The 23,111-nt window shown below is 44.7% G+C and overlaps 1 protein-coding gene across 2 annotated transcripts in view; it reads right to left on the bottom strand.

Moving 5' to 3' along the window:
• LOC111143296 (adenylate kinase 4) overlaps positions 1-22,830 on the bottom strand; it is a 66,330-nt gene extending 43,500 nt beyond the window's left edge. The window contains exon 1 of one of the 2 annotated variants that reach the window (XM_022496942.1): positions 22,491-22,830. In XM_022496942.1, the coding sequence (XP_022352650.1) occupies positions 22,491-22,635 (145 nt within the window). In that variant the 5' untranslated portion in view covers positions 22,636-22,830. The remainder of the gene's footprint in view (positions 1-22,490) is intronic. The other variant, XM_022496943.1, reaches the window with a different exon arrangement.
• Between the last annotated feature and the right edge of the window lie 281 nt (positions 22,831-23,111).

Here is a 23,111-nt window from a genome sequence, read left to right as displayed (position 1 = left end):
GTTCTGCCAGCGGGCCTCGGTGGCCAGCACACCAGGCACTTGCAGCCTGAGCAGCGGGACCGTCCTTCAGACTCGCCGCCTCCCCTGGGACCTCGGCACGACTCCATTACTAGGTGCTTTCAGAGGACAGGGAGGAATTTCACTTTTAAAGCAACAGAAAAAGGAATTCCTTTGTCTTGCACGAGGCCCGGAGTGTGGATCCGGCCGTGCACCCCGCCGGCTGCGTGTGCGCGGGATCCTGGCAGCTGACTAGCGTGAGGGAAGCTGCCGTCTCCTCCGCTGCCATCTGCTCCCACAGGGTGCGTGGCTATTGCTGCCCGAGAGGGCGTCTTCCCTCCTTCCCTCTCCCCATCCCTCCACCCTCCACCCCACTTCTATCTCACAGCTTTCTGGCAATGCTCTGGTGGAGAACTACAGCCAAATACCCAAGATGCGCCCCGCTGGCCAGCCTCCAGCAGACAGTCCCGCAGGCAGAAAGGGGAGCGGGACAAACAGCCGCTCCTAACGCTCTAGTGGGACATGGCTCCCGGCGGGGGCAAAAGGTCCCCGAAGCAGGCCGACAGGCAGTCACCCTGTGACACCCAGCAAGAAGAATGGCAGGTAATATCAGAGCGCAGCACCTGTGAAAACCAGTATGCAGGTTCCTCAAGAAATTCAAAGTCGAATTACCACATAATCCAGCAATGTCACTTCTGGGTGTTTATCTGAAGAAAATGAAAATGCTAACTTAAAAAGGTATCTGCACCTCCACATTCACTGTAGCATTCTCTATGATAGCCAAAATATGGAAACAATCTAAGTGTCCAGCAATGGATGAAGGGATAAAGAACACAGGGTATTAAAATAAAAAAAGAAAATATGGTATCTCTCTCTATATATACCATACATGCACAAACGTGCAAGTATGCAATGGAATATTACTCAGCCATAAAAAGGGAAGAAATCTTGCCATTTATGACTTGGATGGAGTTAGTGAGTATTATGCTAAGTGAAGTTGGTCAGTCAATGGAATATTACTCAGCCGTAAAAAAGAAAGAAATCTTGCCATTTACAACAGCTTGGATGGAGTTAGTATTATGCGAAGTGAAACAAATCAGAGAAAAACTAATTACCATGTGATTTCACTCATATGTGTTATTGAAAAAACAAAACAAATGAGCAAAAGGGAAAAAAAAGAGAGAGACAAACCTAGAACGATTCTTCACTCTAGAGAATAAACTGACAGTTACCAGAGGGAAGGTAGGCGGGAGAACGGGAGAAGAAGGTGATGGGGATTAAGGAGCGCACTTGTATGGAAGTGTTCAATTACTATATTGTACACCTGAAACCACTGTGTTAGCTAACTGGAACTTGAATAAAATCAATGACGGACAAACTAACTAGAGTGTTAACAGCAAAATAATACCAGAAGCACGTCACTTAACACATATGAGGTGCTGGAAGAGAGCCGAGCACACTGCTGTCAAGACCACTATTTTGCTTTCTTGAAACTAAAAAAGTATTATATGCACAGAAGTGTTTTGTACACAAAAAGGGAGAATATTGTAAATTTTTGGATGGGTGTGTCAGTTTTATGCATTTGTATGTATATTCTCAATTGTGAGCTTAAACTAAAAAAACTTTTTTGTTAAAGAAAAAAGGATTAAAGAGGACAACTTAGGTTGTACAAACAAGTTTCATTTAACACTACATGAACTGGACAGTCTCCTTTCAGAGAACTACAAAATGAGGCAGAAGGTAGGAAGGTTTTTTTTGTTTGTTTGTTTGCTTTAAAGATTTTGTTTATTTGTCAGGCAGAGATCACAAGTAGGCAGAGAGGCAGGCAGAGAGAGAGAGGAGGAAGCAGGCTCCCCGCCAAGCAGAGAGCCTGACGCGAGGCTCGATCCCAGCACCCTGGGATCATGACCTGAGCCGAAGGCAGAGGCTTTAACCCACTGAGCCACCCAAGCGCCCCCGTAGGAAGGTTTTATAGGAAAAAAAACAAGAAAGAAAAAGGAAACTTATCTGACTGGGTGGGGCCACAGAGTCAACCTTCTTTCCGGTGAGAAGGCCCAGAGCTGCTGGCCTGGCCTCTTTGGATACTGGCTGACAAAATACACTGCTTTTCTGGTCACATGGAGCAGTTACAGAGGCACAAAAATTATCTAAGTTTCAGTTTGCTGACATAGCACAGTGGGCACAAGTGGTTCCATCTTGGGCCTAGAAACTTACATCAACGCTATCATCAGGCACATTTTTTTTCTTATATTTTATTTATTTGACAGAGAGAAAGAGCACAAGCAGGTGGGAGCAGAAGGCAAAAGAGAGAGGGAGAAGTAGGCTCCCCACTGAGCAAGGAGCCCAACAAGGGGCTCAGTCCCAGGACCCTGGGATCTTGACCTGAGCCAAAGGCACATGCTTAAGTCACTGAGCCATCCCATCACCTAAGGGGCAGTTTTAAAAAATTAAATATTGGACCAAACCTTATTCTAATCCCATATATGCATTACCTCATTTAATTCTTACCACATTCGGAGGCCGTACCATTATTATTCTTGCTTTGCAGCTGAAGAAATGGATCTACAAAGTGACTGAGCCATGGGCCGGCTGGCTTCCGGCTGGCTTCCCAGGGAAGTGGGATCAGAGCCCATGCTCAACCGAAGGTCCAGTAAACGCGCAGCTTCCCACGCCCGCCAAGCCTACTTCCACTTCCTCAAGCCATTGATCTCTTCCAATTCCTCCCACCCTTGAATCCTCGGTTCAACCATCTACCCTCCATTTCTGAAGGAGACCACCTCAAGGGCAGGTCTTGTTCAGCTGAATGATTTAAACTAAGCCTTAAGGTGCAAAGGATTCCTTCAATAGTTTTAAGCTGAATAAGTAAATAAAGATGGGATTTTTTAAAAGAAAAGAAAGCGGGGCACCTGGGTGGCTCAGTGGGTTAAAGCCTCTGCCTTAGGCTCGGGTCAAGATCTCAGGGTCCTGGGATCGAGCCCCACATCAGGCTCTCTGCTCAGTGGGGAGCCTGCTTCTCTTCTACTCTCTCTCTCTGCCTGCCTCTCGGCCTACTTGTGATCTGTCTGTCAAATAAATAAATAAAATCTTAAAAAAAAAAAAAAAAAGAAAGAAAAGAAAAGAAAGCAAAATAAAATACGGCAAGAAAAAATAATAAACCCTGACTCTTCGGAGTCTGTCCCAGGCAAAGGGAAACTAAAGTCTTGGTAATACCACTTGCTTTCTTAGAGCTATGACAGGAGGAATAAACTTTATCTAAAACTTAAATCGGATTTAAAAAAATAAATAAAAATCTTAAAAAAAAAAAAAAAAGGGACGGCTGGGTGGCTCAGTTGGTTGGACGACTGCCTTCGGCTCAGGTCATGATCCCGGAATCCCGGGATCAAGTCCCACATAGGGCTCCCAGCTCCATGGGGAGTCTGCTTCTACCTCTGACCTTCTCCTCACTCATGCTCTCTCTCACTGTCTCTCTCTCAAATAAATAAATAAAAATCTTTTTAAAAAAATATATAAACACTAACTTTTTAAAGCATGTTTCCTTCCAGGTCTTTGTTCAGGGAAAACAAGTTAATAATGAGTTTGTAGCTCAACACAGGTGGGACTAGGATTGATTTTGGGAGTTGATGGTGAAGAGGTACACTGTTCTGGATAAGAAAGTAACAGGTATTGGAGGACTGAAAGCTGGGGGATAGATAGATGGAGAGATAGAGCAAGCAAATTCTCCAGAAAGGAAAAGAGCAAGAAAGTAACACATTAACTCTGAACTAGGGGATGGGCAGGCAGAACTAGGGGGTGTGTGTGAAGAACGGCTGACAGGTTTTAGGATAGTGGCGTCCAACACGCCCTATCAAGATGTTGCTTGTGCCTGACTCCAAACATCATGCCCAAAACTCAAAATGACCATCTCATATGAGGGGTCCTTTGGAAGAAGAAAATACAGGTAGTGGCCAATAGGGGACGAAGGAATGCAGAAAAAGGGTGGCCCTTACAAGACTGAAAAGCGGAAGTGAAGACCCCTAGAGAAGCATGACATCTAAGAAAGAGGTTAGAGGGGAGTGGGCGGCACTGTAAATGGTGGAGTAGACTGCTGTGTGCCCACCACGTAGGTGGTGAGGGTCCAGGTCTTTCTGATTCAACAGATAATGCTGGAGGACCCGACAAGCACCACAGACCATTCCCCAGAGTTACAGATCACGCCCACCAGAGAGAACGCCTGTCCCATGCCGTGCAGTCACTCCCACGCCACACATCATGACTCAACACCAACAACCAGGATTTGCGGTTGACAAATCGCTTTACAACGAAGTGCAAGCTGGCCCAGAAGCAGAAAAGAAACAGTAAAGAGGAAGAGAAGAAGACATTGTATTTCACCTTGGGCCTTACTAATCCAAGTACAAGCTGGTCATGAGACAGAGAACCTGAAGGTACCTCATGAAGGAATCTGCTCATTCTCCTGCTTCTGTTCTTGCTGGGACCTGCACCCTCTCCCTACACAGGCTTAAGGTACTGATAACGCATGTCCTCCTTGTAAAGGTCAAGGAGTTAACGATTTCTTTGGAATCTTCCAGCATGACAGATAACATCTAAAGGCTATCAAGAAGGTTCTCTAAGAGCACTGACTCCAGACACCCTGACACCAAGACCCCCGGGGCTCAGGACAGAAGTGACTGATGGAGACCAGTTCCTGGATGCCTGCAAGGGCACAGACCGCAGTCCTCAATAAAACCCCCAGGCCCAGCAAAGACAAGACTCTCTCTCCTGTCGGAGTCTCCCCAATGCTCTGTCCGTTATCTGCCCTCTCTCTAGATCTTCAATAAACTCTGCTCTTACTTCCCTGTTTGTTTCCATCCTGCACAAAGCCAAGGACCCTCAGACCCCCGCCAGCCTGCCTCGGTAAGTCACCGGACAGGAAACATTAAACTCCGTCCATTAAACCAAGGATCGCCATCAGCTCACGATGACTGACTGCCGCAGCTGTCTCTATTTCAAGAGCAAGTTCCTAGACATCGGAGGATGTTTGGCTTATAAACCCAACAGCCACAAAGGTACCGGCTGCTTGGTTTCAACCCCTAAGTTGACTGTCAAGTCTCTGCATCGGCTCACAATGTTATTCCAAGCAGCATATATGTGAAACTGAATGCTCCACCAGACACACTAATTTTAGAACTCACTTTAAAACTTTCCCACTTTTTCCACCTGCCAAATGAAAGGAGGACAACAAAGCAGCTGCCACAGCTGTTCTCTAAAAATTGGTACAGTGGTGACATACATTCTTCTGAGACAAGAATTCTCCAACTCTTTTTTTTTTTTTCTTCCCAAAGCAAAGCCAGAAGATACCGGGAGTCTCTAAAAATGATCAGACTCACGCAGCAGAGCGGTTTCAGAGAAAGGCATCAAAGTCAGGCGGTAGCCAACAAAAGAAAGTTGGTGTTTGTTTTTTGTTTTTATTTTAAGATTTTATTTATTTATTTGACAGACAGAGATCACAAACAGGCAGAGAGAAAGTGTGGAGAAGAAGCAGGCTCCCGGCTGAGCAGAGAGCCAGATGCGGGCTCGATCCCAGGACCCTGGGATCATGACCTGAACCGAAGGCAGAGGTTTTAACCCACTGAGCCACCCAGGCGCCCCAGAAAGTTGGGTTTTAAACTCATTCCACTTCTTAAGTATATCACTGGATTCCACTTCTTTGCAATCTCAAAACAAAATGATAAAATATCTTCAGGCAAATTTAAACCTAAACAAGTCCATGGTAACCACGATTGTGCTATTATTTGGCTCCACAGATTTTATGCAAAATATCACCAAGATCCAGTTCATGTGACCTTTTAAGAGCAACTCCTTCTTACTTTGTGTAAAAAAGAAACATGGGATGAATCTGTATCAAAAAGAAAAAAGACAAAAGGAAGGAACGAAGGAAGGAAGGAAAGCAAGCAAGCAGGCAGGCAGGCTGGCACCTTAATAGGGATCATGTCCTGACAGACAGCTTTGCCTTGCCTTGTGTAACACTTCAACTGTCAAAAACAGAGCTTTAAAAATGGATCCTACAACCTTTTTTTTTTTTTTTAATCGGGTCTGTATAACCGAAGACAAACTAGAGCAGAACCAGAATTACAGAAAGATTCTATCCTCTTAATTTAACTTCTAGAAACACCACTTCCCACCGCGCAATGGGTTCCTGGTTTCTGCCACTTCGAACATCTCACGCCGCCCAACAGCAGTTCCAGCTCCGGCTCAGCCAACCATCTGTGGCTGTCTTTCCCGATCCTGGCCCTGAAGGAAATGCAATGTTTCAGGGCTGTTTGGCTTGCTGCATTCCTCTAGACATAAGCTAAGTGAATGCATTTTCTATTCTCCAGGGTTTGAGCTTCCAACAGTGTTCATAACATGACATTCAAAATCTAAAACTGACCTTGACTAGGAGATGTGGACGGGCCCTGAGACAACCTAATGGAACAGTCAAGGGGGAGAGGGGGAATCCTTCCACAAGGCTCTTAAATGCATTTCCTCTACAAAACTAACATCACTGCAATCAACCACTAATAACTAACACCACACACTGGCCAACTAGGATCAGAGGCTGAGGCACTCACTTCAGGGAAAACAGAAGAGGGCAACAAAAAGCCGAACTCCAGGAATCAAGATAACTAATATTTTAGTGCCATATTTTAAAGTATCAAAACTAGTGCAAAAAAAAAAAAAATCCACAATGAAAATCGATCCAACTCATTTATACAACTCACTCTCACGCATTTCAGTCCTGCCTCAATCTGTCAGATCTGGTCTTTATCTTTTAAAATGTTGCATTTTGATCCTTTTAGTGCACTGAACAACCCCACTTCTCTCACTTACTGAGTTTTCCGGGCACGCTCTTAAAATTTCACCCAAGGACAGTGCTTCACTCACCTGACCATGGCCTCAGCTCTGCCAGCACATATTAACTTAATACTCACGAAGAAATCCCATAAGGTAGCCGCACCGTTACTCTCCTTCATAAATGAGTAAACACAAAAAGGTTAGCTACTTTGCCCAAGACTGCGGTGCAAGGGTCACCCAGTCAGATTCCAAACCCAGCCAGCTATGTAGCTCAGAGCCCACACTCTTAAAGACAAACACTACCTCTCAGAGCTTTGAATGAACAAAGGCATTCAGCATAAAATCAGAGTCCTGGATTTTAGGAAATAAATAATACGAGAAAACTATTCAAATAAACCATAATTAATGACAACCTGGGCAAATTTAGTCATGCTTTATTCATCACATGGATCAATGTCCTACGATATTTAGGCTAAGTGGTCATTCCACCAAACCCCCAGTATTTACCTAATTTGTCCCTAATACTTTTAGCCATCCTCAGAACGAACCAAGGAGGAGATGGAAGTTCAGACCTCACTCAAAGGACAGAACTACAGACTGGAGTAGCCTTGAGTAGCTGGTGTCTGCCCGTAGGTTTGGAGACAGCCTCATATACCGTGGGCTCTACAAGGCTAACTGAGCTACCGTGCGCATCGCAGGACACTGTTCAGAAACACTCCCAAATCATGTGTTCATTTAGTAAGAGAGGAGAATTTAGAAGTCAAGCCATGACAGCTACAATGGTCCTACCATATTTGGCCAGTTGTTACTGATGGAGGCCATCACAGTTTAAAAGGGTCAAAATGAAACCAGGCTGAAAAGAATCTAGAAAAGTCATCATGGAAAGAATGGTTGAGAGAATGAGGGCTATTCTTTTGAGGGTGGTGGAAAAGAGGACTTCAGTCAGGGAAGTGGTACCTAGCAACTATTTCCAATTGTCTGCAGAGTTACTGGATTTAATGTGTGTGATACCAAAAGACTGAAGGTGGACAAGTGGACGACAGTTTATGGATGACAATTTGAAGGACTGGCTTTCATCTCAGTACAAAGAAAAAAATCTTCCAACAATCAGACTTGTCCAGCAATGAAAAAACCTGCCTCCAGAGGAGGTGAGCTGGCTGTCAGCGGCTACAGAAGGGACCCAGTAGAGAATGGCCACTTGGACAGAAGGACTTAAATCCCTTCCAATTCTAAGACATTAAGAAATGGAATAATTAAACTTAGCACATTCATTGTTATGCATAGTGTTTAGCTCCTAAAAACCATAGAAAACTAAAACAAAACTCTGAGCTCAACAGGAAGGAGGTCTTGCACTTTCATTGTATTCCAAGCTAGATTCTTGATTTTTTTAAAACTAAGCCACTGAAATAACACAAGTTAAAAATCAATATCCCTCATGGAAAAACTAAATTGTGTCCTGAGACAGTATTTATAGTTAGCATTTTAAAAAAATTAGGAAGCTGTACTCATATACGCAATCGATATTTTATAGTTCTCCCACAAACTACATTGGCTATTTTTACCAAGATCTACAGAAGTCCACAGAAGAAAAAATACATAAGCAGTTGAGTTAGAATTTAGGATTTAAACAAAGCAAACCAAAAGCCAAATCAGACGTATCAGCAGTCCAGAACATTAAAAGACCCAGAAAATCTATCCAATCAGACAAACAGGTAAAGGTAGAAAAATGTTCATCTTAATGACACAATTTTGGGACGCCTGTGTGGCTCAGTCAGTTAAGCATCTGCCTTTGGCTCAGGACATGATCCCAGGGCCCTGAGATCAAGTCCCACATTGGGCTTGCTGCTCAGCTGGGAGTCTTGCTTCTTCCCCTGTCTCTGTGCTCTCTCTCCTTTTCAAATACATAAATAAAATCTTAAAAAAAAAAAAAAAAAGGATGACACAATTTCTAAAAAGCAATTTTGGGTCCAGGAAGGCTTCCAAAAGACATACACACATAACTTTAGGGTAAGTATTTTCGTTTGGACAAGAATGGAAACAAGACTAGTTTAAAAAAAAAAAAATAGGAGGACAAGACAATTAATAGTTTAAAAACAGTGCTTGTAGGCTCCACTGGTATACGTACACACACATAATATATACACACACAACACACACACACACACATACACACACACACCCCCTATATACTGCCTACACCCCACTGCATTATGCCAATGATTCCATTCAAAGCACCACATTTACTGAGGAAGATTTTCAAAGAAATCAAAGTATTATGACTCCATGGAAGAAGGAAACAAACCGAATAGAGAACCTTCCTACTTGTCAGGCATTTTACACAGACAAACCCGTCTGATCCTCCCAACAACCCTGTGAGGGGGCGGTTCTTACAAAGGAGGAAATCAAGTTAAATAGCTTCCCCCAAAGTTTACCAAGCCAGGAAGAGATGGAGCCAGAGGTATGACAGACTCCAAAGCCCAACCTTATTTTCTCTATGCCTCACAGCCAACCGCCGGAGCCTATCACTTGCTACACCAAAACCCACTAGAGAACTTCCACCTGGAACTTCCTGCAGGTGTGTTAAACTTGTCATCACCCCAACACCCGACTGCCCTCCTTCATTAAATGGGGCCACCTTTCCCCACCATCGCTGAAGCTCAACCCTTTGAAGGGTTGCATTTAGCTCTGCCCTTCCCACCATTCGCAGGCACAATCAATTCTATTAGGTGCTACTGTCACTACCTCAGCTTCTCCCAAATCCCCGTTTCCATTACTTCTACCCTATACCTGATCAAAACTGTTGGCCACCATCTTAGGTATGCTCCACTTTCTCTCCACTACAACCCACACTATACTTCCCTACGAGAAATGATAATCGTGCCACTAAAGGAGTTTGAGGAAGGCACTGACTCCCAGGCACCTTCCTATTTATAAACGCAATCTGGAATTACATGTAAGTCCCAAAGGACAATTCTAATTTCCATGCCTACATAATTCTATCACCTCTAGGTTTCAATCAAAATACCCTTAATTTGAATCACCTCCTCTCAGATATGACCCCTCCAACAATAACACCCTGCTCCCACTTTCGACCTGCCAGTACCTTTCCCACACCCCTCAAGGTTCAGTTCTAATGCCATCTCTCCCTCAGCTTTCACTGATGTGTTGTCATCCAGAAGTACATTCAACAACTTTTAAGTACTAACTGTATGTTAGACATTGGAGATACAAAAAGAACTCAGTAAGTTTATACAAGTAACTTCAGTGTTTTTTTTTTAATCATTCTTTTTTAAATAGCACTCAGTATAATCTGCCTTATAAAACAATTAATTGGGTGTATGTTTTACCTTATGAATTCCTTAAAAGTAGAGACCACTTTTTACTCCTATTAACAAGTATATTGGAATACACTGATTTAACAAGAACTTATGGATGTTAAAAGTCTGTTCTCATGCATTCCCCTTTTTTTTTCTTTTTTGGTTTGTTCTCCCTACTTTCACTCTAGAACCTTCCAATCCAGTTTCCAAATAGCCTGGATGATCTATTTAAATGGGAATCTGATTGTCAGTCCCACATTTTAAAACAAGGGCTTTACCTTGGATTAGGCAATGAAACCAAAAACCCCAGGCAACAAAGGAAAAAAAAAAAAAGATAAATTGTACTTCATCAAATTTAAAGACTTGTGTGTTTCTAAGGAAAACATCAAGAAATGTTTTTAAAAAAAAGAGAGAGAGAGAACAGAAGAAAATATCTACAAATCATGTATCTAATTCAGGGACCTGTATCCAGAATATATAAAGAACCCAACAATGAAGGAACAAATGAGCACATCTGCAAATGGGCATAAGATCTGAATAGACTATTCTCCAAAGAAGATATACAGATGGTCAACAGCAAATGAGATGTTCAGTGTCATTAGTCCTTAGGGAAATGTAAACTGAAATCATAGTGAGATATCACTTCACATTCACTAGGGTGGTGAAAACCAAAAAGACATACATTAACAAGTGTTGGCAAGAATGTAAAGACATTGGAACCCTCATTCATTGTTGGTGGGAATATAAAATGGTTGAGCTGCTTTGGAAAACAGCTGGCAGTTCCTCAAGATGTTAAACACGGTGTTACCATATGACTCAGCAACTCCACTCCTACGTATATATATACCTAAGAGAGATGAAAACATATATGCACACAAAAATTTGTATACTAATGTTCATAGCAGGTAACAACCCAAGTGTCCATTAAATAATGAAGCAAGAAACAAAATGTGGTATGCCCATATGACAGATTATCTAGGGATAAAAAGGAATGAAATACTGATATATAACTACACCGATGAACAAAGTTAAACCTTGAAAACATGCTCAGTGAAAGAAGCGAGATACAAAGTCACATCTTGTATGAGTCCATTTACAAGAAATATCCAGAGTAGGCAAATCCATACAAAGGGAAAGTCAATTAGTGATTACCAGGGGCTGGAGGGAAGGGGGAAATGGGGAACGACTACCAATGGACGCAGAGTTTCTTTCTGGGGTAATGAAAATGTTCTCCAATTAGCGGTGATGTGATGATGGTTGCAGGATTCTCTAAGGACACTTACGCTTTAGGTTTTTATGCTTTATAAGGATAAATGCTCCTATATTCAAGTTATCTCTCAGTAGAGCTGTTAAGACATAGAAACTAGTTAACAATAACAACAAAACCCTAGCCACTTCTCATCCACTTGCCCTGGAAGGCCAAACTCCCCCAGTCATCCCTCAAGCCCCTATGCCAACCCACACAGCCTCCCTTCTACCATCTCCTGACTCACAGCACTCCAGAAACACCTGCCTCCTTTCCTCCATGGAAAAAGCTCACTCCTATATGAAGTCTCGCCACACGCCATGCCGTCTGCCCCCAAATCTTCACACACCTGGCTCCTACCCTTTCTCAGGGCTCAGCTTAAACATCACCTCCTCAGAGAGGCCTTCTCCGACCTCACATCACAGGCTGAAGTGGTTTTCCCAATCACCCTCCATCACTGCACTACCATATTTTTGTGGTAAAAGTATACAGGATATAAGGCATAACATACACAGGGTTACCCTGATTATTTTTCCCTTGTTTATAGCACATCACCCCTCCTGCCTTAATAGGCTATCAGAACATTTGCTGAACTGAACTGACACGGAGAAGTTTACGATTCCGGTGCTGAGAGACTGTAACTGATGTTACAAAACAGACCACCTGACAGGGAGGTGGTAATGAATGCCATATCAGAGGTACAGATGGGTCTAACAGAAATTTCAGGAAGAAAACGATGTGTAGCAGCAACAGCTGTGGAAAATCTTCACGGAAGCAATGGGACTGAAAACTGAGAGATTAAGTGTGAAATGCATTCCAGGAGAAAGGCACCCCTGAACAATGCCCTTCCCACCTTGTCCATGACCTCAACACTTCACCCACACACACACATCCCACCGTGATTCACGGGAACATCATGTGAAACCTAGAACTTGAACCCGAGTAAGTGCCTCAAGTGTACTTCTGCATCCTCCTCATACCTATTTGCAGGCACAGAAGCATCTGCCAAATGGCTAACGGAAGAGCAGGTTCAGGTATTATGCTAGAAGTCTTAACAATTAGAATGAAAGGCAACTTCTACCTCCTCACAATTACGTCAAGTTTCTATTTTAGAACTTTCGGAGCTCTTTTGGGGGAGGGAGGAAGTCAGGGTTTCCTTATTTAGATTTAAATAAAAATGTTTTAGGAACAGAACAACAACAAACCACGTACCTCTAGCCTAGCCTTGAAGAGCCTTCTGAAGCTCAGTGTCCTTGTGGACCGGTGAGCTGTAGTGCACGGCCCCCTGTGCTGTTTGTGAGGCAGGAAGGGAATATTTCACTAGGTATTGGAGTCCCTGCATGACCTAATGGGCAGTTTAACCCTACCTAGGGAGTCCCAAGTTTGAATACCAGCTTCTCTATTTAACTAGCTATTTGACCTAAGGCAAGTACGGCGACCTCTCTGAGGCCATTTCTTCATTTGTAACATGACGGCGTTAACAACTGCTCTGTAGATGTGTGCGTGAACTAGAGGACAGTATTCATACATTAGCCAGCGCAGGGCCTAGCACACGCTCGACCTCCCCGACCCCCACGGCAAATGTCAGTTACAATGACCAAGTCACAAGAACTACAAAGTGCCAAAGTCACAGGCGGCTGGTCAGTAAGAAAGTGCTGAAGAAAAGAAAATAACTGATTTCTAGCCTTTGGGGAATTTGATGAGCAGGAGTGACTTTGCATTATTTCAATACTATCAGCCTTTCTGGCTAAATAAGGGGTATTTGCTGCCAGGCCTGTCGTTTAACCAGTACAAGAACTCTTGGAACTTGGACATCAGACTGTTAAAATATAACACCAGCCATCTAATTGCACTTCGTGAAACTGGACAAGTGAGACCTTTTGTACCATGTCTTAAAGGCTAACCTGAGAACTAAACACTAAAGTGAGGCAGGTAGGGAGAGCACAGAGTAATTCAAAGCCTCTACTACCTGCTCATGCTTTAAAAAACTAGTTTGCTGAAAGACAATACATGATCGAGCCCTCCAACCCATCATAAAAGAATACTAAGAAAAACAATTTCCAAGTCCCTAAATCTTCTCACAACATGTATTACACATAGGGTGTTAAAGAGCACACTAGCCTAATATAATACCATTTCACAATTTACTCGGTAGATTTTTTTTTTTTAAAGATTTTATTTATTTATTTGACAGACAGAGATCACAGGTAGGCAGAGAGGCAAGGCAGAGAGATGAAGGGAAGCAGGCTCCCTGCCGAGCAGAGAGCCCGATGCGGGGCTCGATCCCAGGACCCTGGGATCATGACCTGAGCTGAAGGCAGAGGCTTTAACCCACTGAGCCACCCAGGCGCCCCTACTCGGTAGATTTTAAGGGACGAGGCAATTCGGTATGTCCATTGTAACAGGTGGATGTGCAGCTAATAGTCTGGTACCCAATCTACTAGGTTCACGATCAGGTGCCGTCACTTGAGTTCGAGGAGTCTGAACCAGTAGTTTAAAGATTTTATTTATTTATTTGACAGAGAGAAATCACAAGTAGGCAGAGAGGCAGGCATGAACCAGTAGTTTAAAAGCTTCATAAACTATGATGTGGCTGTATGTGTGCATCTCAAAGGCAAGCCCAAGTAATGAAAGCTGGAAAACGTAATACAGAGCAGGTGTAACTACCCTTTCCTTTGATAGTAAAGAGGTGAATAAAGACCAAAATGATAACATAAAAGATGTGATCAAGACACAGAAGCAATGATCTCTTGTGGGCCACAAGAAAGCTCTAGAAAGTGTGCAGCTATGTGGTGGCAATGACCATCCCATCTATTGACCTGGTAGCGGGACTCATCTGTCAAAACTCAGCTCAGCAGTCATCTCTAGAAAGCATTCCCTAATCCCACCGCCTCCTCAGTGCTGGGTAGGTCACACTTCCCCATGTGCAACAGGACCTACACATGCACATATTTCAGCCTCCATTACTTTCTCCTAGTTTGCCTGCCTCTGCCTATCAACTCAGAAGCTCCTTCAGGAAATAGACCCTGTCTTGGGGAACCTGGGTGGCTCAGTCATTAAGCATCTGCCTTCAGCTCAGATCACGATCCCAGGGTCCTGGGATTGAGCCCCACATCGGGCTCCCTGCTCAGCGGGAAGCCTGCTTCTCCCTCTCCCATTCCCCCTACTTCTGTTCCCTCTGTCAAATAAATAAATAAAATCATTTAAAAAAAAAAAAAAGGAAATAGACTTTGTCTGACTTCTTCGTATCCCACAAGCCAACAGTGCTTGGCACTTACACATTTGTTGAAAAGACCTATTTACTAGGAGTTCGGGGAAGCATGCTTTGTATACCAAAAGACTGTAGATACCCTAAATTCTATCAACAGAAGACTAGTTAAATCAGCAGTTCTCCAAGTGTGGTCCAAGGACACCACGGGTCCAGGAACACCCCTTCAGGGGTGAGTTCCCTTTTTCAAAGTCTAACTACACATCTGTGTGAAGCCAAATATTCTTTTAGTACTTTAACCAACACAATGCAGCATACAAACTGAATTTATAAAAATCCAGCTTTCAGAACACCTGGGTGGCTCAGTGAGTTGATCGTCGGTTTCAGCTCAGGCCATGATCTCAAGGTTGTGAGATCCAACCCTATGCGGGGCTCACACTCAACCCAGAGGCTGCCTGACATTCTCTCCCTCTCCCTTGCACGTGAGCACATGCTTGCACACACTCCCTCTCTCTCTCAAACTAAAGCTTAAAAAAAAAAATGACAAAGCAAGTCATTGAAGAGATTTGTGCATATGTGAAAAAACATTACCCTTCTCAGATTTTGTTTTGGAAAAGTTATTTTTCGTAGAAACATGTTAATATGGGTTTATTACTTTTAATGAATCCATAGTATTTTTTAGCTTTCTCAGTTTTAACTTCTAATACAGTTAGCATCTAGAAATCTGCATCTAAGACTCCATGGAGTTCTCAATGAGTTTTAAATGTGGGACTAAAATGTCTGAGAATGGCTGGTTCGAAGAACTACAATACAGCTACACAGTAAGAGCATGTGGCCATTTTTCAAAATGAATGAGGTAAACTGATAATCTGCTAGTAGAAACCAACATCTAATCTATACTGCTAAGTTTAAACAAAGACCTGAAGAACAAAGTATAAATCTGTACCTTTTAATTTTTTTTTTTTTAAGATTTTTATTTATTTGATGGAGATCACAAGCAGGCAGAGAGGCAGGCAGCAGTGCCCGCACAGCTTCCCCACCCAGCAGAGAGCCCAATGCAGGGCTTAATCCCAGCACCCTGAGATCATGACCTGAGCTGAAGGCAGAAGATTAACCCACTGAGCCACCCAGGTGCCCCAAATTTGTACCTTTTAAAAAAAGAGGCTACTGCTCTGCCTATACATACTGTATGTATGTATGCAAATTCTCCGGATGAATATCCAAGAAAAGTAACTAGTAGCTATCCCTATAGAGAGTAACTGGGGAAGGAGGGGTCAAGGAGGGTAAAGAGACTTTCCACACCATTCCTAGTGTATTAATTTAAGAATTTTACCCTCAGGGCCCTTGGATAGCTCAGTCGGTTAAGCATCCTACCCTTGTTCTTAGCTCAGGTCATAATCTCAGGGTCCTGGGATCCAGCCCCATGTTGGGCTCAATGGTCAGCAAGGAGTCTGCTTGAGGATTCTCTCCCTACTCCTCTAATCCTCCCCCCTCCATCCAGTGTGTGTGTGTGTGTGTGTGTACTCTCTCAAATAAATAAATCAATCCTTAAGAAAATTTTACCATCTGCACATGTTACTTTCTTGAAAAGTAAAAGATGGGATAAAAATTATATAAAAATGGGGCACCTGGGTGGCTTAGTGGGTTAGGCCTCTGCCTTTGGCTCAGGTCATGATCTCAGGGTCCTGGGATAGAGCCCTGCATCAGGCTCTCTGCTCAGCAAGGAGCCTGCTTCCCCCCACCTCTCTGCCCGCCTCTCTGCCTACTTGTGATCTCTCTCTCCATCAAATAAATAAATAAAAATTTAAAAAATATATACATATATATATATATTATATACTGAAATACCAAACGGGTATTAAAGAAAAGACTATAATGGCACTGGAAAATATTAAATGATTTGTTGTAAAAGTAAAACAAGCAATTTTCAAAACAGTAATTCACAGTATATTCTTTTTTTTTTTTTTTTTTTTTTGAGAGGGAAAGAGCTGGGGAGACAGGGAGAGAGGAAGAGAGAAAATCTTAAGCAGGCTGCTCTCTCAGTGCAGAGCCCAACGAGGACTCAGTGTCAGGACCTGAACTGAATCAAAGGTCAGCCACTTAACCTACTGAGCCACCCAGGTACCCCATATCTAGTAGAGTCTTGAAAGTCAGCCTGGAAGGATACACTGTATATAAAAGTATAAACAGCATTTCTTTCCTTCCAGTTAGTGGGATTAGAGTGTTTGTCTTATTAGCAGAGTAGTACAGCGGAAGCGTGCTGGGCCCGTAAAGTGTTTGTCTTACTTATTTTTCTTGGTTTCCTAAACCTTTGATAACTTACATATACTATCTTTATAATCAGAAAAACATTGGGGCACCTGGGTGGCTCAATGGGTTAAGCCTCTGCCTTTGGCTCAGGTCATGATCTCAGGGTCCTGGGATCGAGCCCCGCATTGGGCTCTCTGCTCAGCAGGAAGCCTGCTTCCCCCTCTCTCTCTGCCTGCCTCTCTGCCTACTTGTGATCTCTGTCAAATAATAAATAAAATCTTTAAAAAAAAAAACACAAAAACATACAAAAGAGTTTAAATACATGTGTACCAATGTATGCATATCTGTATCTGTATTTACACAGAATATTTAGTAAGCAAAGTGGTGCATGAACAAATCTTAACTCTTATACCAAGACCTTGACTGGGCATTCATAAGCTAAGCTTGAAATTCCCTTTTCTTCTACAGTTTAAAAACTACTCTGGTCCAGTCATTTTACTTCTAGTAACCTGTGCCACAGAAGGTATATTTGCCCAATGAATCACATACAGTGGTGTTCATAAGAGCATACTAAACAGCAAGTCACTCAAATGTTTCACACCAGACTGGTTAGGCAAGCTCCAGTCCAACCCGAAAGGTACATTCAACCAAGGTGCTCAGGCCAAAAAATCCTAGGGCTGATTGTGGGCTGCTTTCTCTCCATCACCCCTCCCAAGCAACTCACTCTGTCCAGTCAGCTTGGCCTTCATACACTTCCTAAAGTCCTTCATTTCTGTCTTCACCACTACTGCCCAACCCAAGCCATGGTCCACTTTCCTAGTCTATACTGGTCTTACTGGTACCACTCCTGTTTAACGGGAGTCATTTCACACAGCATCCCAAACGTCAACTTTTAGAAAGTAAATCCATTCGTGTCAGTACCCTATTCAAAACCTTGAATAACTTTTCAGTGCCCTAAAATCCAATCCAATTCACACTTTCCAAATTTTCTACAAGGCAGGACTCCAATCTAGGTCATTTAAACAATGACCACACTGGCAGCATCTGGTGGCTCAGTCAGTTAAGTGTCTGCCTTCAACTCAGGTCATGATCCCAGGGTGCTGGGATTGAGCCCTGCAGAGGACTCCCTGCTCAGCAGGCAGTCTGCTTCTGTCTCTCCCTCTGCCCCCTCCCGTTTGTGCTCACACCAGTACCTGTGTGTGGGTGTTCGCACTCGTGCTCTCTCTCAAACAAATAATCTTAAAAGAAAAAAAAAGAAATGACCACACTGGAAGAATGCTCAGATTCGGCTGTGCATGTGGCCAAAGCAAATGTACCCTCAGGGGACAGTACATCCCGCTTCCTGCTCAGCAGGGAGTCTGCTTCCCTCTGCCTCCCTCCCTGCTTATGCTCTCTCTCAAATAAAATCTAAAAAAAAAAAAAATGTTACAAATAGTTCTCTTCCAACACCCATAAAAACCCTCAAAGAAGCCAGAAAAAATAAGTTGTAGAGCAGACCCGTAGAAACAAGAGATGCCCCTACCTGGTCAGACCCTTTGATACGGTTTTGGAATACAGGTGAGGTTTGAACCAACCACCAAGAATTCTTGAAGAATTCTTGAGATGCCTTTGGTGCAAAAGGGTCGTTTATTAAAGCATGAGGACAGGACAGGAGCCCTGGCACAAAGAGGGGCTGAACCAGGATCTTGAGGAGTGGGGATTTTATACTCTCAGGAGTTGGGTTTTAAAAGAACTTTCATATGCTAAAGAGGACCGACCAACCTATATAAGATAACTACAAGACCCCAGAGACCATGAAGATTGTTTTCCCTCTAGCAAGGTATTAACATTAAGACAGTTGGGAAATTCCTGGAAGAATGTCACACTTGTCCCACCCGGGGTTGGGAGGGGGTGTCAGGGTGCCAGAATGTGCTTTGTCTTCAGTTAGCCTTCTGCTCCCTCAATGCCTTGACCTGGGCTATACCAACCTTAAAAAAAAAAATGGAACAGAGAATATTCTAGAAATCCTGTAATATGCCAAGACACTCTATGATCCACACAAAGGTTAACTATTTAAAGTTATTTTAGATACCTTGTTCAACTCTGTCAAGTCTCCCAAATACAACCTTTCTATCTTCCAACGCTCAGAAGTTTTTACTCTTACATAAGAAAAGACACATTTATACACACACACACACACACACACACACACACACACACACAAAAGAACCCCAAAACAAAAACCTGAGCCCTCTGAACTAGGTCATCTTTTCAAAGAAAAGAGGCTCAGGCCATAGTCTAATTTGAAATGCTGGTCCCATCTGCAAACCCCAGCAAGCGCTGCAGTTAATATTAAGAGCAGAAACAGGTTTGTTCTTGAACATTGTATCTCCCAATCAAGTTCAGGATGCTTCCAAATGGAAATCTGCCAATTTTCCTACACTTGAGAGAGTAGATCCAGTACAGAATAATGTGATTTTTTTTAAAAAAAAGCCAGTATTTGTCCAACCCCTATAGCAGGATTCTCACATCCTTTCAGAGGGAGGTTTTAGTCACCATCACTCAACAGAAGAGATAAGGAGTTTTACTAGGACTCACTACTAAGTGTCGGCCCGTGTGTACATGTACATGCTTATACACACGCACGGCATACACAGAAAAGTTAACATTCCTTTTAACACAGTGTAGGACCCCCCTCCTGGCAATCTATGAAAACTATCCCTTCTATTTACTTGTGCAAAGTACTAAAGAAAACCAAAGAGAACCAAAGATTTGGGTGTGGGTCTTTTTTTTTTTTTAGATTTTATTTGAGAGGGAGAGCGCCTGCAGGCATACACACAGAGGGAAAATGAGGGGGAGCAGCAGACTCCCTGTTGGGCAGGGAGCCCGATGTGGGGCTTGATCCCCGGATCCTGGGATCATGACCTGAGCAGAAGGCAGACACTTAACTGACTGAGCCATCCAGGCATCCGGATCAACACCCTTCAAAAAAAATAAAGTCTTTGATTAAGTCTCAGCAGTACTGCTCCGGGCAGATGAGGCAGAGCCAATGAGTGACAACTATCTTAGGCTAATCTCAGATCCATAGTAAACACAAACTTTTACCACAACTCAAGGCTAATTAACCAGAATGGACTCAATTACTGAAGGTTATCTGACTTCTATTCTGCCTTCAACACAGACTTGCTGAACTCTCTTTAGGCACCAGGTACTTTGCCATCCATATCCCTGACCTTGAAGTCTCTTTTAGTGGGAACTGGAACACAGTGAAGGTAGAAGGGACAACAAGGGGCACAGGATTATCTTAAATACTGCTACAGCCCTAAGTACCTTGAACACTGTCCCACACATAACAGGTACTTGGTTTAAGTATCTACGTGATGAATCAGACAGACTTTTGCCACACGGCATGTGACAGCATCATCAAGCTAGGTGCAGGGTAAAGAAATGAATTCTGTCAGGGCAGATAAGGGAAGACTTCCTAGAAGCGGGGAGTAGCCCTTCCTTCCCTGGATGAGCAGCTTTTCAGAAGGCAGTGGCTGCAGGAAAGCCGTGTGGACAGGAGTATGCTGGAAGCAAGGTTGGAGCAGATGGCCTGAGATACTTTCCAACTCAAGTTCCCACCAACATTTTATTTCCTGGGGTTTTGTTGTGCTTCATGTGCTCCTTCAAACCTTCAACTCTAATAAAGGGGCACCTAGAGAGGGGCTGTTGTATTTCTCTACCAGAAAATCAGCTAAAAGCTAACAGCAGGTAACAGAAAAATAGACCGTGGAATGTTTTATTTACCAGGCACTGAGCCTGAAGACTCTTAGAACCAACTTTCTGTGAGAAAAATAATCTGAGAACACCCTCCAAGTCCACCAGACACAAGCCACTTTGAAAAGAAATTGCTGCCCTCCATTTTTCTTCTCTTTAGCAGATAAGCGGTTTTTAAATTGGTTTATGCAAAAACTACTTAGCTCCCAAGAGAAAAACAAAATCTAAACAGTCACAGTCTTACAGCAGAGAGAAACTCTGGGAACAATGAAGGCATGTGAAAGGGAACAGAAACTAAAATCCAAAAAAACAAGGAAAGTTAAGAAAAAATTTTGTAAAAAGTGAGAATAAGGGAAAACATCTGGAAAGTCTTCAAAACCTCTAAGAAAGTTCAGAAGTAAGCTACTTCCCATCACATTCACTTTAAAAATGGGAAGGGCACCACTAATCCAGTCTGGGATGGACAAGGTGCAGTCCTTCATGCCAGAAGGAAACCAGTTCCCAAGGCAGGTATGAAAAATGCTAAGGAATGGGCTCAAAACCATTGCATCGTTTCCTCCCCTCACCTTGCCTCCGGCTCACTACCACAGAGAAACCGGAGCCAATCACAAAACCCTCCGGCTGAGAGCCAGCCTTCCCTCTCACACTGCTCTTCCCCCAAACTGCATTCCAAAACAAAAAGAATAAAATGCAGCTAAAGGTGGTATTAAAATTAAAATAGACCCATTTGAGGTGAGAAAAAATTCAAGGTACCACCAGGTACACGGAACTCTACACCGTCAGAGGCTGGGGAGGGGAGGGAGAAGAGGCCCAGTCTTTCTGAGAATCAAAATAAAAACTTGCTTTTTGCAATAGCTTAAGAGATAATGAATAAAATTCTGCCTTGGAGATGTTTCTTAATTCCTAGCTTCTATGCCGTTTTCCAGCACAGCCCTCCGCCCACCTCTTCAAACTAATCTGTGCTTCTGTAATGAAGATCTCTGGATAATTAGCCCACGAATGAGCAATAACCACCCTGGTCACCTCCAAGGACAGCAGCGAAGGTTCAGCACCCCGTCTGTGGTTAACAAGTTTTCGTAAAGGAGTTGCTAATTATGAGCACATGCATCCCAGAAGGGTTACGCACTAGAAGCGCCAACAGCCACCTCGCGCCTTTTAATGCCAGTTCATCAGGAACTGGGGTGGACGTGGGGTGGAAGGAGAGGAGTGAAGGGCCCTACTGAAAGACGAAAGGATCAGGCGATCTACATCCCCAAATCCACGACGCCAGTCAAGGGATACTTTCTCAAGAAGCCATTTCCAGGGAAGCAGGATTTAAAAGGTAATTTATCAGATCGAGCCTCCTACTACGTAGTCTCCCAACGGCCAGGCCCCGGCTTGGGAAGGAGGGGGAGTTCGTGGTGAGAGTTTACCTTAGAAGGCGTCCGCGGACAGACAGGCCTTGCAAAGCCACCAGGGCTCTGTCCGGAGGCCCCGGGGCGGCGCGGAGGGGCAGGAATAGCGCGCGGCTGCGAGACCCGCAGCGCCACAGGCTCCCCAGCGCACAGCGGGACCCGACTCCCACAGGTGGGCGGCCAGAGCAGGGGGCGCGGGGAAGGTGTGGGCACAGAGAGCTTTGCCATAAAGAGGCAGGGCGAGCGGGAAGCTCGGGTTTTTCGGCTGTCTGAGTGGTTACCGGCTTTTCCCTAAGACTGGAGGAGCCCGGAGCACCTCCCACCCTCCTCCCAGCTGGCCTCGGCCTCCTCCAGGGGCGCGGTTAAGCCGCACGGCCGTGGGCCACCGTTTGCATGCTCCCAGGCACGTACGAGCCTGCACGACCGCACGCGGGCGGGGGAAGGGCGCCCGGGGACCTAGGAGACCCGACCTAACCCGACCCCGCAACGGATCTCCCCCGCCCCTCGCCCCCACACCCTCCACCCCTCACCGGTGTTCGCTTTGATGTTCTCCCGCAAGAAGTGGCCGCTGGAGAGATGTTGGAGGCCAAAGCTCTGAGCGATCCTCTGGCACACGGTGCCTTTGCCCGAGCCAGGCGGCCCAAGGATGACCGCGCGCAGGAGTTTGGAAGCCATTGCCTTCGCCAGGCAAGGGAGGGGGCGGCCAAACAGGCAACCCGGACAGCAGCCTCGGAGAAGCCCCGGGAACTTTGTTGCTGCTGCTGCTCCTTCTGCCTCCGACACTCTCCGCTCGCGCGGGGACTCGCCGGGCGCCCCTGCAGGGGGAAGGAGTGACTTTTGAAGACAACCCCTCCCTTCAGCCCCGCGCCGGGGCCGGCTCGAAGGCGGAGAAAGGCGCCACGCTACCCATCCCCGCCCTCCTCGCCCCCACGCCGCGATTCCGTAGGAGTTCCGAGTCCCCGCCCCAGGCGGGGTCGACCTCGGGGGCTCAGAGGGCCGCCCGGCCAGGCCCACCTCCAGCCTTTCCTCTTTCGCTCCCCACGCGGCGTTCGAGGAAGGGGCTAGGCGGCCTGGCATCCCAGCGCCAGGCTCCACCGAGGGGGAAGCCGGGAGGGGCGGTGACTCCACGCGCGTGCCCCGTCGCCCCACGC

This window comes from Enhydra lutris, unplaced genomic scaffold (genome assembly GCF_002288905.1).
Source record: "Enhydra lutris kenyoni isolate GAN:26980312 unplaced genomic scaffold, ASM228890v2 scaffoldscaffold9, whole genome shotgun sequence".
Classification (NCBI taxonomy): Eukaryota; Metazoa; Chordata; class Mammalia; order Carnivora; family Mustelidae; genus Enhydra; species Enhydra lutris.
This window is presented reverse-complemented; position numbering and strand designations above follow the sequence as displayed.